The sequence below is a fragment of the Galendromus occidentalis genome, unplaced genomic scaffold (assembly GCF_000255335.2).
Source record: "Galendromus occidentalis unplaced genomic scaffold, Mocc_1.1 scf7180000077464, whole genome shotgun sequence".
Taxonomy (NCBI): domain Eukaryota; kingdom Metazoa; phylum Arthropoda; class Arachnida; order Mesostigmata; family Phytoseiidae; genus Galendromus; species Galendromus occidentalis.
This window is the reverse complement of record NW_003805452.1, coordinates 817,740-835,738: the sequence shown is the minus strand read 5'-3', so window position 1 is coordinate 835,738 and position 17,999 is coordinate 817,740. Positions and strand designations below refer to the sequence as shown.

The window sequence follows — 17,999 nt, the reverse complement described above, 5'->3', positions numbered from 1 at the left end:
GAAAGAATCTCTCAATTTATTTAGCAATGAAGAGGTTTACATCGACGGTTAAGCCAGGATCGGGATTCATTCAAATTCTCCCATCGCCGGATTGTTGAACTCGGAATGGTCACAGTCATCAGACTGGGGCGTCTGCAAGGAAATTTCCGAATTAGAAAGTCCTGAGGCTTAGCCGAATTGAAGTATTGAAACCAGGAAGCAATCATATCGTAGAGTTTTCGGAGGAAAACCACGTTTATTTTCTAAAAAAATGGTGGATAATTGTCACATATCACTTATCGGGTTCTATCAGACCAGCAACTCCTGAAGTTCTTCGCGGTACATCGATTTCGATTTCGACTTCTCTACTGGCTCGGCGTTGTCGTTTTCTGAGCGTGCTTAGCCGCATGTTTCTTCAGGGAAGAGATATCACTCGCCGCGTATGAACACTGATCGCATTTGAAGGGTTTTTCTCCCGTGTGGGTTCTTGTATGGAGTTTCAAGTGAACTTTCTGCGTGAAGGACTTTTGACAGCTCTCACACTTGAACGGTCTCTCGCCCGTGTGAACTCGCCTGTGGCGCAACAGTCGCGCTGGATATACGAAATCTTTTTGACAATATTCGCATATTGTTTTACCAAGGTCACACGGCCGCACACTTCTCGCAAGAGCCTGTTGGTCTGCATTCATTCCTTCCTGAGAGGGTTCAACGTGTTGAGGGGTGGGTAGAGACGGATTCCATGGAGTCGCCGAAGGACATGCTGGACGATCGTTTCCAGCATTCGAGCTTCCTGAAGCGCTCGCGACGTAGTCTATCTCTGATTCTGCTCCCCTCACTGCAACGTGTATTCCTTGGAAATCGAAATCATCGAGGACAGACAGGCGTGGGGCAGCTATGAGAGCGGGCGGCGGATTATCGAGTGGTTGAGGGGGGGTCGTCGCGTCAGCCAGTGATGAGGAAACGTCGACAGTCTGGGACATGCCCTCCGTGAACTCTCTCAAGGACTCCTCGAGCTCCTTGATGATGGAATCTGCCGTGACTGAAACGGAATCTCTCGGAATGAGCTCGAATAATTTTGAAAGAGCGCCCCCGCAAACTGATGGGATCATCATCAAGAATCAGATGTATAGGGATTCAGGCGCAAAACTCACCCTCGAGATGTCGGAGGGGATGCTGGCACGCGTTTTAGTTCGGGAGATTGCACAGCAACAAAACCACACAACAGCGTATCTCGGCGAGGGGAAAATGCCTCCATGGAGGTGTTATTCGATATCACGATCGACAAAATGAGTCTGACCATCGGGGATGATCGATATGATTGTTAGACTATGATTCGTCCCAATGCAGGCAGATATGTACTTCGTCGGATTTCATGTTTTCGGAGATTTATTTGAGGCAGTATAGAATATGTTTCAGCTGCGATGGAATCGAGAAAATCATTCAAGAAGGTGGTCTGGCTGACATTCTGCGAGTTTTTCTGGAAAAAATACGTCCCCATTAGAGGGAGCGATCTACAGTCCAATCTGAGCCCACGGGTATGTAGGGCGTCTCCCGCGGTATACAGTACGATGAAATTAAAGACAAATGGATACATGGTTCATCATTCGGACTGTATTCTGTGAGGCAATGAAGAACGGAACGTATTCTGTAAATTACAGCTGGCGGATGAAATAGGTGATCGAGTCGGACAACAGAGAAAGATCACCGCGAAACAATCAGCTGAGTATAGTGTGCTGCTCTATTCCATATTCTTGCTATGAGACTTACTGTATATCTGTCGTGGGAGATTCTTGCCTACGGTAAGTGACCGACTGATTGATATGTTGATGGCACGCGGTGGAGGCTCACGTTCCGGGAAACATAAACAATTGCCCCTAGGACACGCGAAAATGAGTGTACACTCCCCAATATTGCTTTCCGGGGCTCGAGAAATCTCTCAACTCGACCGAAGCTGCCCCGGGATCGATTTGTTCTGCGAATGAATCGGGTCTCCTCCCTTGGTTAGGCCAACGAAATGAATGCATCAGACGGCGAGGGAGAATGATCATGGCCTGACGGGTGCCCTTCCATCGACATCGGAGTGCTCAAGGCCCGGGGCAACCTCGTTCGGCTTCTCATTCTTCTTCCCAGCCCTCGTTGATTACTACTTCCCATTGAGATCATTGCGTTTGTGGTCGACCGTACCTATTGAATATGCTTCCTGTGCACAGTCACTCTTCGATTATTGTGTGTGTGTATCGAGACCCCTCTGAAGGGAGGCGAGCGACAAAGAGGGATTGAGGTTTCGGAAGAGCTTGGATGCATCGAGGGATGTCGTCTCGGCCCATCTAGGATCAATACGCGCTCAACTCTCGGATCTCGATTATGGGCTTCACGAATGAATGGAGAAGTATCAAGGATTGTCTCCAACTCGAACCCGATGTTCGGGAATTAGGTATGTTGTTCAAGAGAAGAAAACAGCTATTCACGGTCGCCAACGCTTCGACACCGAGGATAATGCCGGCTAGTCCCTCATGTCGTCGCGAATGCTGCTTTCCAGAAGGAAGCTTTGCCCGACGAAATAAATGCATGGATTCGTGAGTCTACGAAACTTCTGCCAGCTCGTTTCCTTGAGCTCATGAAGGATGCAGGAGCCAAACACTCCGGAGTTCTCCGGGGAGGGTAAAGGAAACTTCTCTGTAGAAGAAAAGCTCTGCGAGGAGGAACGCGGCATAAAAATCACCGTGATATGATCGTGATTTCCAATCGGAGCTCGTCCGGCCTCATTAGAGACAATGCGGGATTCTTCGCTACTCTAATACAGCCCTCTGAGTCGCGGAAAAAAAATGCCATTGAGTCTTGATCTGATGCGCCTTTTGAGCAACTTGATTTTGCGGACTCAAGCTCTCCGCCGAAGGATTCTCATCCAAAAAAACAGGATGTCTTCCGCCCCCAAACTAACCCGTAAGGCTTAAAGCGATATCCGCCCTGGGAACTATGTTCTAGGATCGGAACTTCTCCTCAGCCTGATAGTTGGAACCACGATTGGCCCAAGTTCCCGAGGCAGGTTAGTACGCTGAGAACTCAGATGGCAAACCAAGTACTTAAGACTCACGCAGTAGAGATCAAATTTTCAGAGAAGGCTGAGTTCATGAGGTCCTCGGTACATGGCTCGTTGGAAGCTTTCTGAACTTCGTTCTACCCCCCCCCACCCCGTGTGTCGTGGAAACGGTTCCTCAAACCTAATTGCACACTGATATGCTGCGTCAAAAATATTCCTCATCCATGGAAAAAGATATCGTGGAACTTCTGATAGGATCTCGGTACAGCTGGGCATCTCATTCATTGGAAACTCGTCCATAACTTGAAAGATTCAGCTTGCGTGATGAGGAGTGATGCTCGCGATCTGGCTCACAGACGTTGTCAGCGGAATCGCATCTCGTGTCGTCTGCCAGGACAGACTTTGTTGTGTTGATAAATTCCACTGGGATAAGCTGTTCGGTATTCGCAGCTCTTGCACTTGTATGGCTTGCCCCCCAAATGAGTACTCATGTGGTACTTGAGATTATTGCGATTGCTGAACGTCTTCGTACAGTACGAGCACGCGTAAGGTTTTTCCGGGATTGTGTTCACGGCTTGAACAACGTAGGACATCGGTTTCGGTGCCGGAGGATATCCCATGTTCGCCGGTGGATAGTGGTGGTTTGTCTTGCAGTCGGGCATCTGTAGGTTGAAAGGACTGGATTCCAAGAGACGGGAGATTTCCACAAGGGCTGCAAGGCAGAAGATAGTCAGCGGGGTAGCCAAGGCGGCGGCGAGTGATCCATTCCTCCCTCGCAAAAAATTGTGCCAGACCTATCGGTCCTTGACGGATGGGCCGATCGAATAAAGCTATACTTCTAAAATGAAACTACCCGTTGTGAAACAATTTTTTTTATTGACCGTGGATTGATCCTCGATGCCGGAAATCTCAATTTCGGAAATATCCTGCAGGCTTGGTCTTGCTCATTTCCACTCGGATCCGCGCGTTCTCCATCTGCAAAAACAAAACGTGTTATTTGCGTCCTGTCCCCAGAGTCAGATGAGAATATAATTATTCCCGGCGGCCTCGATCGAGGAGGGCATGAGGCTACAGAGCTGTCGTCAATCTCAATGGACAAGTTTTATTCATCGGAAAACAATCTCTTGAAAATAGTTATCTCTAGATAATAAATCAAGACGTGTCATTGCAGCTGATAACTCCAGCGAAACGTCAGCTCTGACTGAGATCAGTACCAGCACTATCCATATGATACCGCGCGACCTCGCCTGAGATCATATTCCTGCTCTGAGAGCTATGTACCCCGGATGAAGCTCATCTGAAGGTCTGAAAGTTCGTGCATTCAAGTCACAACGGTACCCTCCCGGAGAATCGATGGGTCTGGTGCGAATACTGGTGATGATGATGAAGTTTGATGTGATGAAGGGTTAAGCGCTCTGGCACAGATGCTTGGCTTTAATGTGAGTTTTGAGGTGTTCCAGACGACTGTACTTCATGCTGCAGTAAGTGCATCCATAGGGCTTGTCTCCGGTGTGCTTCCTCATATGACGGTGCAAGTCATACTTTCTCTGGCATTTATAGTCACAGAAAGGACAGAGAAAGCGAAGTCCCATCCGTCGGTACACGAAGGACTGGTCTGAAATATCACAAGCAGAAGAGAATCTGAATCCCAGCTATTCCTGGACCGCCAGGAGCTTCTTTCCCTACATGTCAGAGTTCGGATCTCGCCGAGGATCCAGTGACGGACAATTAGGCCATCCATCGGACGATTCGCTCGTCATCTACACATTCTTCCACAAGGATCGCAAATCTACAATATCTACGAAACAGCATTTATTCGGTCCCGCTCTGCATGCTCCTGCCTCAGAGGCCGACGCCTGATTCAGGGAGCAAGCGAATATCACGACTCGATGATGTCTGATCTTTCGGGAAAACTCCGAAAAAGTACTTCCCTTTAAGGCCATCTCGTCTTGGTTTTTCGGGGGCTTCGGAACGCCTAGAAAAGAGAGCCTCGATTACAATCTGCTCCGACGGACGTTCCCAATCAGATCATTTACGAGCACGGTTTCGAAGAGACCGGTGTGTATTCCACAATGATATTTTATTTACATTTCTCCTCCTTAAATATCTATTCCCGTTCGAATTCTCTGATAGACTCGTTTATACGCAGTGCTAGACATCAGTCCGCTTAACAACTCTCCGCACACTCCGAGCTCCGATAAATCTGTGACGACATTTTCTAACAAATAAATATATATTTCCCATCGAGGAGCTAACGAAACGGAAAAAAAGTCAAAACTTATAAAGCATTTTCCGCAATGACTAGGCGAATTCCAATTCCGCTCATTGGATTCTCTCACGGTCACTCGGATTTGGTGTTGATGCGATTCAATACAAAATGACTAGTCGATCTGACGGGTCCAACTCGTTGGCGGTATAGGAACTGCAAGCAAGGTAGGTTCTCAAATCAAGAGATGATAATTCTTCTTCCCAGGATTCCTTTCCGCGATGAAGCATCTTCATTGGGAACGATCTCGATGCGTGATGGTTTTCAGTCCTATCGACTCACCAAAATTGGGTACATTGCTATAACCATGGACGCATTTGATGTGTGATGATAAGCTACGATAATTCTTGAAATCCCCGTTGCAAACGCTGCATTTGAAACCATTGCCCGGACTCCCTAGATGAACTTGGAGATGTCGCCGCACGTCGGGCTTCCGCGCGGACGTATATTTGCACTCTGGACAGACATAAGAACCTAGGAAAACGAACGTGATTATTACGAGCATTGAGATAATCGCGCAACGGATCTGATCGGAGAGCGAAGGTCGCTGCTCTTTACAGACCTCTCTTCAGCTGATGCTCTTCTAGTTTGTGGGTGAGGAGCTGCAAGCGATTCACGAAAGGTTTGTCGCAGCTATGGCACACGTTCTCCTCGAGATCGACCTCGAAAGCTTCTAGAGGACCCTCTGGAATATTAATTATTTCTTCTCTTTCATCCCGTCGTGTTCATCCACTCATAGACCGCGAGCCGCGAGGTCAATTATGGAATCAATGGCAGGAAAAGAGAACAGAGGTGAAGCACAGCACAAGCCTCTCTGGATATTCGCAGCGGAGTTTGTCGTCAGACAAAAATCGGAGCTATCAGCTTAATTTGAGTCTGGAAAACGAGCTTTATTGACCAGTCCCTGTACCAATCCCACCAAGCACTGTCGTAGGCGATAGCTATCGAGAGTTCTTAGGTCTTCTGGAAGAAAAGGACTTTCTCAGGTTTGCACCGTCACTTTACCGAGAGTATCGTAGTATTATGGACCCGAAGAACGAATGAATGAGCCTTGCTTCTCGGTGCAGTCTGCTTCCTTGATCCTGCTGCCTTCTCCACTTTTATTATTCTTCAACAACAGATTTTTCTATCGCCTCGTCTCTGCTACACAGTTACGGCTATCCGTCTGCAGAATCCACTAACGGGTCAGTTTCGTCAAGTAAAACATATTCAATAAATAACTATACATAGAAATGATTTGAGCGAATGACTCTCCTCCCGTGCTCCCGTTCTCTTCTGACTACGAACGGCGATCCTTCGTGGTCAACACCAGTCCGTACGACGCTCACGGGGAAGGGGAGTCCATATAGATTGTTTCAATCGGAAACTAATTGAAAAGCTTGGCCTCGTAGAGAATCCTGAAGCTGGCTAAGTCATCTGGCCTGGCTTTGTGAGCACGCTGGACATGTTTGGCGAGGATAACTTCGATTCCGGGAGACATCCTGTACGGAACCGAGCATATTCGGCATTGAGCGAACCTGTTCTCTTGCTCGAACCACGCCCACACGGGACTCCTCGCGAGGAGTTCAATGCCTCCAACTGTCTCCAAGTGTTCTCGCTCTATGGAGCAAGGCGCTCCTGCCAGAAGCACACCTGCAACCGAATGTCGGATGAGGATTCTGGGGTTGGCGATTGGCGATTGAGCTATTTTTAGGTCGCAGACGGTGACACAAAAATATCTTGAGCATTTAATGAACATTCGTTCTGCTTTTCATCCCTTGCTGATATAGCGCCCGCGAGATTCACGATGCTGTCGGGACTCGTCGAGCTTCACGTAGTGGTCTTCCCCTGCAAGGAAAACAATGTAAGACACCTCGCCCCGGAAACGAATAAGTTGCCGGATGTTCTCAGACATGACCTGTGTATTCGACACGAGCCATGGCTCCAATCGGAGCCGGCGTGCATTGTATCGGTCGAGTTCTATAGAAACAACACGGTCGACGTTGTGAACCAACTCACTCACACCTCCCCTTCGACTATACAGAATGAGCAGACTTGAGTACAGAATCCTCTTTATTCAAATGGGAGCCATCCCCAGTTTTTTTACGAAAGCCAAAAAAGCGGCCAACGGAGGAGCTCGACGAGATCTTTAGTTCTGTGTGTTCTGACGGTGACGATTCGAATATCTAGGAGTTCATGTGGACTCTGACACACTCCCAACCGCAATACCCGCATATCTGGTGTCTTATTCTCCAATCCAGGGGACCGGAGATCGTACCAGCTCCTCCCGGAGCTTCAACATGCGTACATGAGGAGATCACCCATGCTTGATTGATGCCCCGGAGCGGATTACGCCACGATCCGCTTCCATTCGGGCACTTATCTAAGTCGATCAAATGTAACAAGATAACATTGGGGAAAACAACTCGTCTCCCCGAGAGATCCCCTCCTCCATCGAGGGCCGGAATCTGGGACCCAGGTTTCACCGAGGAGGGAGATTTCTACTACCGGGTCATAAACATTTACATATCTCTTCAACATAGGCGCCGAAACCATTTGTACGTGGATTCCTCACGGTGTTTGGTGGTCGGGCCACCGGGACGTATTCAATATTCCCTTCCGATGGGATTCAGCATTCCTCGGGGGATTTCGGGTTCGTAAGTTCTTTTGTTACGAAACGTCTCCCATCTCATCGTCATCCTCGCTGCTGAGTTTCGCTAGACTTCGTGTCAATCTCGTCCGGTTGCTCCTCGACTCCGAAAGCTCAGCGGTCACCAAATCTTCCGACAGATTGGACACCAGAACATCTTCCCAAGTGCCGCTGATCTCATTCCCTCGCGAGATGCTCGCCATTTTCAGAGCGCCCGCGGTTCGCAACTGCTCAACGTATTGAGGCTGGGGCGGATGACTGTGGGTAGCGATAGCGCTCTGCAATTGAGTTTATTCGTCTGAATTAAATCCCCAAAACCTACGAGGTGAGCTGGTCCAGAACTCAAATAGTTGTGGAAGCTCCTTCGATATTCACCTATAGCTAAGGATAGCTGATCATTAGAGCTCCTGAATTTCTGACATTTTCATTTTCCGACTCTCGAATGAGGATAAATCCGATTGCGGCATCCTTATTCTAGCGTTTCCCGCATCGTCCGGCGGCAGGAAAAACTCATCAGAGGCGATTCCCTCGTCGATACGGTCTTCGCTCTTGCAGATTGGAAAGATATGAAATGTCCGAAATTCAGGAACTCTACTCATCATTCCCCGAGAGCTATCTTCGACGCGAGCATGGAACTACATCCATGTGACTGATGCTTCCACTTACATTGACCCTTTCGTTCAGGGTTTTGGTTCGGACGCTGCATTGGGGAGAGATGCAAACCCAATACTGCTGACCGTTCTTCCCAGTCTGGCCGTTTTTACGATAGAGATAATTGTCCACAACGAGCAAAGGATTCCCGCGCTTCGACATGACGTACTGCGCGGGTTTTTCGTCCGCTATGAACACCGACGCTTCCTCCGCTTTGTCTCCTTGTCTGGTACGATACAGCAGGTCTCGGTTCAGCATCAGGATCTTCGATTCGGGTTTCGAGCCATCGGGATATGAGAAAATCACCATCCCTGCGTTTAGAGCATATGGAGAGGATTTTAGATGGGAGACGGGACGATTCCCACTGGGTTCCTAGGATTGGGAGGTCATGATCGTCAAGGAATTTTATGATATGCGGATTTTTTATTCGTCTCCGGCGGTCGCTTCATACAGTAAAAGGAACCAGGACTCAGGGTCTTCTCGTTACGATGAACTCCGTTTCATGGATGAATCAGAGACGCGGGCGAAAAATCAATCCTCGGATGTCCGTACTTGAACGGCGCCCGTTCACGGAAGCTTTTTGCTGGGGAAAATGTGAAGAATATGCCTGGTTCCCCGGTGAACCGATAATCTGGAAAATAGAACTAGTTGTTAGCGACCGTCAGATTAGTGCGCTCGATCTCGATCCGATCGGACGAGGCAATTTCAATTACGGAGCTATCAAAGCGCAGGACGCAGCGGAAGAATTCGTCGAGCATCTATCATGTTGATAGCAATGCACAAGGAGGAGAATATATCATCAAGGAGCGCCGATTGATCTTGAATTTTATTTCGCAAATCGATAATTTCATTACGCTTTTATCGCAGATGTCGGCCTCGGTTCAACAATCATTGATCCCTCGATGTCGCCTCAAGGCACCCCGAAATCCTTGTGAGTCATCGACAGCTCTCTGAATGTCTATATAAACTTCCCAGGAATGCAACAATAGTAAATGATATATCGGGTTGATTCCATGGACGAGTCCATGTTGCACAATCTACATCACAGGGTATATTATACACATGTATTGGAACACAATGAAGGAGCTTCCAGCTCCATGATAATCCGATACACTCAGTTTGGCCACTAGTGAGCTGAGGAATCGCTCGCATGTACCCTCCCAGAAAGAAGTACGTGCGGGAAACTCATGAAAAAATTGCACTGCTCGATCGAGAACTTGGCGTAAGAGCGTTCGGAAATGTTATTCGGCCCTGATTGTCTCTACGCGAGGTTCGCGTACTCGGGATGACACGAGTGTATATGCTTCCGCAAATTCATAATGCTACAGCTGACGCCCAAATTGCATCCGTACATTCCCTGGCACAGTCGACATAATGCTTGCGTTTTGTCAATGGTGAGCAAGAAAAACTTCCACGCCGGTGAGCGGAAGGATTGGCTGACATCAACATACGTCTGGTGGCCGATCGTGATAAACTTGGCCTCCGCTGGGAAATTCAATGAGAATGCGAGCTCTGCAAAAGAAAAGTTAACTATTCGAGCGAGCATGGGTGAGCACGAAATATAAGAATCTGGAATCGTATGTGAGATACTGAGGTAGACCTCTCCGACCGAAGAATGACCAACCCCCTCTCATTCTCCTTCTTTTCTACAAAAATCAATTCACACATGCAATCCAAGCGGTGCGGTTCCTCCTTGGATTGCCCTGTAAGGAGAACAAGCGTGAGTGGACATCCATCCATCACAATCTCCACCGACTGAAAGTCCGTCGCCCCTCACTCTGTCCATCAATCACAAAGCGTTGGAAGTACCATTTTATTAACTTTCAGCAGTATCCTCATTGACTACACTCGAATTGGTCAGTCGAATTTCTATCCGCTCCCAGTGACATCATTCCGAACCCATGACAATGTTCGAGAACTGGACTCTAGAGCTTGGGCCGCTCGCTTCCGATCTTTAGCGGCCCACCATGACAGAACTCTAGCGAATATCCATCCCTCATTCGCCTAGGAATAAGTAGTTCATACGAGTCTATACGCTCATTTTCTAGATTAGGCAACTCCGTCTCCTATGACTTAACTTTCAATGACTAGCTTCCCATTCATGCAACATAATCAAGGATACCATGGAATCGTAGGCGATTCTTCCTTATATCTTTGGTTTCTCTTTGGCTCGGACATGGATTGCGGTCTCATCGAGAACTATGAAAGCTAGATCACCTCTTGCCAATGAAGTCCCGAGCACCAATCGGTTCTGCCATCTGGGCGTCAAACAATCTTCGCTTCCGAAAATATTGCAAAAGAGCAAACTCATCGAGTGAAAACTCTCAACAAGTTCCGTATGAGCCTGTCTCGTGGAAGGTAGAGGGTAAGATCCTGTGAAACGAGCCTTCATCTCTGACGAGCCTTTTGTGTAAATATATATATGTATATCCACCAACAAACGTCCAATATTCCAACGAAAGCCTATTATTGCGAAGACTACTAGTGCTCGATCGAGCTCATCAAAAATTCAGACGCTATTTTTATGAACGGTGCGAATATGACGTTGGAGCTTGCTTCGCTGGCGGAAATTATATCCGCAATGCATGCAGGGGAAAGGACGTTCTCCGGTGTGGGTTCTCACGTGATCCATCATGTGCTGACGATTCACGCTCTGGTAAACACAAAAGGAGCACATGTAGTGTGACTCGCTCCTGAAGAAAAGATTCGGCTCCGAATAGTCAAAGTTATCCACGAACGGAGCTATGGAACCCATCAGCGGAGAAGCTGCAAGAAATCAGGAAGAAATGACTGAAATAATTTTCGATGCGACACAACGAAGTCGAATGGAAAGAAGCACATGACTAGATGGAACTAAGTGGGGAAATGAGTCGAATATAAGATGAAATCGAAAATCGCATGGCATATCACGATACGCGAGGAATCTTCACAAAGAGTCAGGCCTGAGAGAGGTCAATTTGACGGAGAACGAGCATACGAAAGCATCTCGCAAGCTGGGTTCTGACGATTTGCCAGCATACCGGCATGAGGAAGGGGGCGGGCGCTCGAGGAGGAACATCGTTCGGAGCTAATCAGAGGATGGCATGCAGAGGTCAAGCGGGGGGAAATAAGGCAGGACCGTCGGAGAACGAAAAAAGAACCAAAATAAATTGCAGCTCCGCCATTTATTCAGACACGACGACCTCTGCATTCGAAATACTTTTTCGCTAACGGGGAAATACCATTTTACATGCGCTCAAGCAGGTGCCGCATTCACCGAAGGTACAACGAGCCTGTAATCTGCAAGAAGACGGAATTTTAGTATATGATCGTCGATTTCGGCATTTCGAAAAATGTCTTCGGGATTCAATGAGCCTCTGATGCGATGAAATAATTGAAACGATAAAAAAAAGCGACCTGCTGACTTAGTGGACCAGACAAATTTATTACATACTCAGGGTGTGATAAGAGCGATATCGTAGCGAGGAGCTCCTGCATGCAGAATTACTCCCATCTACGAGTGAACATGTCGCATACATTGCACGAATTCGTACTGTCTTAGTGGGAATAATATTGCGGCCCGTGGCGGGCATGAGGATCTCAGAAAAATTATCGACTGCCGACCGCGAAGACGCTCGAACGTTCTCGTCCACTGTATTGCACTACTTCAGAATGCTCGATATAATACATAAGTTCCTGAGAAGGGGGAACTGGTCAGACGACAAATCGCTGCCAGCTCATCGCCAACGGCCTTTCGTAAAGTTGAAATCATCCGTGATGTCGGGTGTGATAGGAAATGATTTTCTTGTTTCACCACAACCACATTGCATTAGCACTCCTTTGCCGGTACGTATCGTAAATTCACCTCTTCCAGATATGCTAATCGTATTGCACTGCTCACAGTTTTGTTTCTCCTCCAAGTCGATATAATTCGATATATATTTAATTATTCTGTCATGATAATTTTCGTGTAAATGAATAGCAATAATACTAGGTATAGAATACTCAGGTTTGCACTCTCGCCGCACGCTCGGAATATTCGGGATGTCCATTCTGTGCTCGTCAAGGAACGAAGCAAACCCCGAACTGACCCGAGGCGAACTCGAACTCTGTGGAGAACAGCTCTTATTTTATCCGATCCTCTGTGGGTTTGTGTTCGTTTTCATCTTCAGAAAGTGAGGCCGCGAAATTCTCTTCCGCTCCCTTTAAAGCACAAATCCGAATAGTGGTTTTCTGTTTCGATCGACTTCGCTGCCTACGGACTACTGTAGTCGCATTGTTCCGTCGTGAACGACACATCTGTCCCGAGGATGATCAAGAAAAAACTCTTACGCTAGAAGGGATCGGTCGTCAGCACGCCGATTCACGTGACGCAGCGTCGCGCTGCTGGAACCATTTGCTGCTGGAACCAACCGATTGGTCGGGAAGAAACGTTTGTTACGCGGTGTCTTCGCGTGTTTACAAACGGGTCGAAATGACTCGTCTGTGAGCGTGTGTCTCTTTCGGAGAGTGTGAATGAGCGAGTCTGGCTCCGCGAAGGGGACAGAAACCTCGTAATACATGATTTTGAATACAAAGCGCAAAACTTCTCTACGCTCCGGGAACCGGCTCCAAGTTCCACGGTCCCCTTACACAACCAAACTTTAGATCAGCACCTGGTAGGGATCCTCGTCTTCATCGATCACTCATTCATAGCTAATCTGCAAGTCTATCAAACAATCAATCAATCTGTCATGCTTCTAAAAGGTCTTCGTCACGTTTCCGCATTTGCAATATGATCGATCCCTATGTGCTATAAAAGGATTTAAGTCGTACAAAGAGACTAAATCGTGCTTCTTCCTTCGTTTGAACCGTCGGGTGGGCGGTCGGTCGTTCGATCGATCGAGAAGTTCGCCTAAGAATACCAGGTCACTGCTGCCACGTTTCCCACACCCGGCACTTTATGCGTCAGCTTGAGATGACGGGTCAAGATGCTTTTCTGAGAGAACGATTTACCGCACATCGCGCATTCGAAAGGCTTCTCCCCGGTATGCGTGCGTACATGACAGGTCATGTGGCCTCGTTGCGGTGAGGTGTACGGGCAGTATCGACACGAGTGCATGCGAGCGTTCGGGTCGTAGGTGTAGTGTTCTCCTTCTTCCAACGAAGGCAGAATCGAGTCGACCGATTCCTCTGCATCAACTACGCGGAAATGCGGCGACATTTCGTATTTGCGATTTGGTTTCCGAACGCGGCCTTTTCCTTCTTCAAGACGGAAGAATCCAGGATTAGACGATGATGAGCTCACTGCACGGTGGGAGAAAGGAAAGTATGAGTTCTAATTCAGGTCAGCGGTAAATCAGGATCAGGGAAAATCGCAATAAAATACAAATATGAGCAAATGAAAGTGGTGGTCAGATCATGAATCGAGGGAGTTGTCGAAAGAATGAACGAATCCAGCTGTCGAGACAATAATGATAACAACAATAACAGGGGAGATGCGAGAGCTCGCCAGGAAATCATGGTTTTCCCTAGAGTAGGGAATTCAATAATAAACAACACAATTCAAGCAGAAAAACGGAAAAAGAACGAATTTATCAAGCCAAGGAAGAGACGATTCGATGACTAATCGGAGATGACCCAGGGGAACTTAGGAAGAAAAAGTCGAGCCGCCAACCTGATCTCTGAGGTCTATGATCTGGAAGAAGAATTCATGTCAATATGGTAATCGATCAATTTTTCATATGAATCTTCAAGGAATTCGGCATGGCAACGAGTACTTGTGGATGCGCCAACATCACAGGAGTGATTTATTTACAATGTTATGTTATCTCTATGGGGTAAGATGTGATAGGTTATTCACAGTGATCGCTCGCTCGCTCATTCCGCAAGTTCAGCTATGATGTAGCCCTAGTTTCTACAGAGGATACAGGAGATGGTTCGGGAGTGAGGAGCACCAGACCATGCCCAAAATCTTTGGTGGAGACAGATCGCTCGCATTTCGCATTCGAAAATCCAGAGTTCCCTTCATCACTCGCAGAGATCAATAGAGAGCCCCACGCGACACAGTCTATAGGGATCGTTTATGATGATTTCTTAGAATACAATGAAACACGAAATGAAGACTTCTTGGCGCTCTGTCAGAGCTGGTAAAATGCTTGTATGCTAAAGCAAATGAACAAAACAGAATAACGAGTGGTTCAGACTAGATTACACAGTTTACCGTCTAGCCGCGTCTCATGCTGACGTTGCTGATACTGTTTATACACCACTTCTTTGGAAACTGAAGTCTACGTTTCTTCTCTGACACAGCATTATCGAGTGTCAGTTGACGGTATAATGATTCCCGAATCCTAGGCTCCAAGGCTCCACTAATATTCCTCGAGGCGAATATTGTTCCTTTTGAAGTTCTGGTGGACCTCTCGATAGTGGCGATAGAGAATCCCTCGCTGAGCGAAGGCTCGACCACACTCAGAGCACTGGAACGGTTTCTCTCCGGTGTGACGCCTAACATGTGATTCCATGCTCCCTTTGACCGTGGTCGAATAGAGACAGAGAGTACAGCGGAATATTCGCCGTGATTCCGAATGGATGCTGGGATTCTCGTCAATCGTGATTGGGAAATTGATATCTCGTCCCGGTCTCCCACGGCGACGGACCATGTTTCCTGTGAAATGCATATCAGGGGTGACTTCGAATCGAAGAACCTAGAGCAACCCGACGATTACTGGGAGATCTTCCAGTCAATAGCGTGTTTTTAGGACAAGCGTCAATCTTTGATCCGAATGAATATTCCGCAGCGGAGCTATTCATTTCAGTTCGGGATCGGGAGTTCGCTGACTTCCCGTAGGATAGATCACCGCGTCTCCTCGCAGCCCCAAGAGCTGCCACGATGGTTGCATAGCGCGTAGCGCGTCTATAAGGGTAGGCTTTCTAAGCTTCCGGTAGTGGGATCGGGAGATCAATGACAGGCTTGAGAGAATCGTATCACATTTATTCCTCGCCCAGCGAATTCTCCCGTATATTCGAGGAGCGCCTCTGATGCAGCTGTGAAGAGCGTCGAGTTATGAAGGCCATGGCAAGCGAGTCCACGCTGATTCTGGAAGGAGGGGCAGAGATCAGTTCACGCTCGGAATCGAGGATACCTCACAGAATACACGATAAAGAGCGTCAACAGATTATCTAGACTCTGGATCGAGTCCACGCGAGAGCTGGCTTCGATAGGGATCAAGTACTCTTGCTGTCGCTCCTTCCAAAAGTAGGCGTCTAAGGATCTCGAGCAGCTTTCCTCATGAATCTTCATCGCTGTTAAGCCCGAGACCGATTGGTCGGTGCGGATCCCCTCCTATATGCCTACAGTTTTTGCAAATGACGCTGGACGAATTCAGAGAGATATTTGCGGAGCTCGCTCCGGATAGTCGTAGATAAGGCACAAAAATTATCCGGCAGCAGTCCGTCGATCATCAGAGGACGGATGGTGTCTCTCGGGCTTTCTGGAACGATAAATATATATAAATATATCGTCAACGCTGGAAACTTTCTTCGTTTACCCTTCATATGATGCCCTTCTGATTTTTCTATTCCAAGAAAGAGTCTAAGAATCTCCTCTTGGTCATCCTGACCCAGAAACCGGGGTTGAGCGGGACCGACTCGGAACTTCCGACTCGGAAGTACGATGTGGTTCGAGGAGGGGCAGAGACGAGGATAGACAACACGAAATCGGGAGAGCTGCTGATCTACTAATGTATCAAAATCTCAGCTGGCGGCATCGCCCAGAAGCTGAGTCAAGGAAGAAATCATAATGAGAGGACACAGAATCCCGAGGATTGATAGGTTCTGAGCAAGAGAATGAAACATACGGATCGCTTGAGAAATAAAACGAGATTTATTCCTTTAGGAAACCCAACGGATCCACAAAAAGAACGAAATGAGGTTCTTAATAATGAGATCATACATAGGTTCTCTCTTCCAAGGGAGGGAGACTTGTCGAAAAAATATGAGATCATGGTTTCAGTGGCGCATATCCGAGGGTAGACCACGGCTACCTAATCAAGTATGCGGGAAAAGATATTGACACGATTCCAAGCAGTTTCGAGCGGACAACCTCACTAAGTCAAATCATAATTCATCGGGACCCGGGAAGCCGGGAATGAAACAGGAGTGCGCGGAGCTCCTAGACATCATATGCAAGCGTCATGCAGACCCAGGCGATCACAGGGGAACGCACTCGATTTGGAGCAAGTCTTTGGATATCATTCTTCGGATTCTTTAATGATTGCGGAGGCCGCGATTCGGAGGAACTACCTAGGATTTTCAGAGACTTGGGATGCTCCCGGGAGATTCGAGACTGAACTCGCATGAACTTATGATTTGAGCTGGGAAATGCAGATTGCGCAAGGTTGGGTTGGAAAATAAGCACGCGATCTGCCTCACGGTGTTCACAGACACCGCCGGGTGACGGGTGACCACAGGAAGTGAGATCAGCCGACGGAGAATACAGTCAAAAAGCGTCATTTCGACTGACACTGAGTATCATTCAGAAGAGGAGGTCGCTTTAGATGGGACTGGGCACTCCTTGACAAGTCTTGCGATGCATGTAAAGGGCCGGAGTGGACGGGAAACCCTGTCCGCATCTCTCACACTTGAATGGACGTTCCTTGGTGTGGATGGCGCGGACGTGATTCATCAAGACACTTCGAACGGTGAATCCTTTCCCGCAATACTCACACTCATATGGACGTTCCCCTGTATGGGTCCTGAGATGTGTTTTCATGTTCCTGTTGGATTTATAATTACAGACGAGACATCGGAAAGATCCGTCCGGATCTCGGACCGACAGATTACCTAGATCGCGACAGGGGGATCTTTCAGAGGTTGAGTTTGTCGAGGTCGAAGACGTCGACGGCGACGAAACTACGCTAAATAGGTGGCTGAAAACGGCGTGGAGTTGGGCGCGATCCATGTCTTCTTTGAGCGGGTCAGGAACGTCTGCAGATAGCGTTTCAAAAATTTCATTACGAATATTTTCGCGAAAGCGTTCTGCAACAGCTTCCTGCATATCGAGCACACGAGCGAAATCATCATCAAACTCCAGAAGAGAAAGCCAGACATGCATAAGTTCTGATTGAGAGCATATGCCAGAAAAGAAGACTCGCTGAGCGGGACGTAGGCGTCGCGCATCTGATTCCACGGCGCTATTCGAAAGTTGTCCCGAATGCATATCAGTTTTATTGCGTCTCAAGGACTTGAGAGAACATTCCATCGAGAAGCTCTTCGAGGTCCCATGACCGTTGTCGAGAATCCGGATCCTAGGCGGGAACAGACCCTGGAAGAAAAACGAACGTCAGTTTTGCTCATCTAAATCTCTGCCAAGAAGAATATTTGCTTCCGATAGAGCGAATGAGAACGCGAGATCTTCAGGGTAGAAAAGTAGACGTTGGATTTCCAACTTTATTGTGTTAAACTTGCGCTCTTCT

The 17,999-nt window shown here is 47.8% G+C and overlaps 4 protein-coding genes across 4 annotated transcripts; all 4 read right to left on the bottom strand.

Annotated features, from left to right (window-relative positions):
* Window positions 1-245: 245 nt before the first annotated feature.
* Window positions 246-3,825, bottom strand: LOC114828274 (zinc finger protein 2 homolog). The gene is made up of 2 exons (XM_029111740.1): window positions 3,421-3,825; window positions 246-674 (listed from the first exon to the last, which is right to left on the bottom strand). Exons 1-2 carry the CDS (start codon window positions 3,679-3,681, stop codon window positions 345-347), a joined length of 591 nt encoding a protein of 196 aa, XP_028967573.1. The 5' UTR covers window positions 3,682-3,825; the 3' UTR covers window positions 246-344.
* Window positions 3,826-4,425: 600 nt separating this feature from the next.
* LOC100909222 (zinc finger protein PLAGL2) lies at window positions 4,426-6,492 on the bottom strand. The gene is made up of 4 exons (XM_029111739.1): window positions 6,468-6,492; window positions 5,848-5,970; window positions 5,568-5,759; window positions 4,426-4,634 (listed from the first exon to the last, which is right to left on the bottom strand). Exons 1-4 carry the CDS (start codon window positions 6,490-6,492, stop codon window positions 4,426-4,428), a joined length of 549 nt encoding a protein of 182 aa, XP_028967572.1.
* An 899-nt stretch (window positions 6,493-7,391) lies between these two features.
* On the bottom strand, window positions 7,392-9,023 carry LOC100909081 (uncharacterized). Its single transcript, XM_003744361.2, has 2 exons — window positions 8,581-9,023; window positions 7,392-8,192 (listed from the first exon to the last, which is right to left on the bottom strand). The coding sequence occupies exons 1-2, from the start codon at window positions 8,872-8,874 to the stop codon at window positions 7,935-7,937; spliced, it is 552 nt and encodes a 183-aa protein (XP_003744409.1). The 5' UTR covers window positions 8,875-9,023; the 3' UTR covers window positions 7,392-7,934.
* A 4,415-nt stretch (window positions 9,024-13,438) lies between these two features.
* On the bottom strand, window positions 13,439-17,782 carry LOC108864389 (zinc finger protein 239). The gene is made up of 3 exons (XM_018639922.2): window positions 17,142-17,782; window positions 14,912-15,063; window positions 13,439-13,830 (listed from the first exon to the last, which is right to left on the bottom strand). The coding sequence occupies exons 1-3, from the start codon at window positions 17,741-17,743 to the stop codon at window positions 13,439-13,441; spliced, it is 1,146 nt and encodes a 381-aa protein (XP_018495438.2). The 5' UTR covers window positions 17,744-17,782.
* Window positions 17,783-17,999: the final 217 nt, after the last annotated feature.

What these genes read in the sequence shown, in the direction of transcription:
- LOC100909222 (XM_029111739.1), bottom strand. Translation starts at nt 6,492, where the DNA reads ATGTTTTACTTGACGAAACTGACCC. An exon ending in AGAGCATCAGCTGAAGAGAG is followed by an intron (nt 5,760 to 5,847) that starts GTCTGTAAAGAG and finishes TCGTTTTCCTAG; the next exon opens with GTTCTTATGTCTGTCCAGAG. An exon ending in TAGCAATGTACCCAATTTTG is followed by an intron (nt 4,635 to 5,567) that starts GTGAGTCGATAG and finishes GTGATATTTCAG; the next exon opens with ACCAGTCCTTCGTGTACCGA.
- LOC108864389 (XM_018639922.2), bottom strand. Translation starts at nt 17,743, where the DNA reads ATGCATTCGGGACAACTTTCGAATAGCGCCGTGGAATCAGATGCGCGA. An exon ending in GAGAGATGCGGACAGGGTTT is followed by an intron (nt 15,064 to 17,141) that starts CCCGTCCACTCC and finishes TCTCTATTCGAC; the next exon opens with CACGGTCAAAGGGAGCATGG. An exon ending in CTTCAAAAGGAACAATATTC is followed by an intron (nt 13,831 to 14,911) that starts GCCTCGAGGAAT and finishes CCCACCGTGCAG; the next exon opens with TGAGCTCATCATCGTCTAAT.
- LOC114828274 (XM_029111740.1), bottom strand. Translation starts at nt 3,681, where the DNA reads ATGCCCGACTGCAAGACAAACCACCACTATCCACCGGCGAACATGGGA. An exon ending in GAATTTATCAACACAACAAA is followed by an intron (nt 675 to 3,420) that starts GTCTGTCCTGGC and finishes GAACCCTCTCAG; the next exon opens with GAAGGAATGAATGCAGACCA.
- LOC100909081 (XM_003744361.2), bottom strand. Translation starts at nt 8,874, where the DNA reads ATGGTGATTTTCTCATATCCCGATGGCTCGAAACCCGAATCGAAGATC. An exon ending in CCCTGAACGAAAGGGTCAAT is followed by an intron (nt 8,193 to 8,580) that starts GTAAGTGGAAGC and finishes ACTCAATTGCAG; the next exon opens with AGCGCTATCGCTACCCACAG.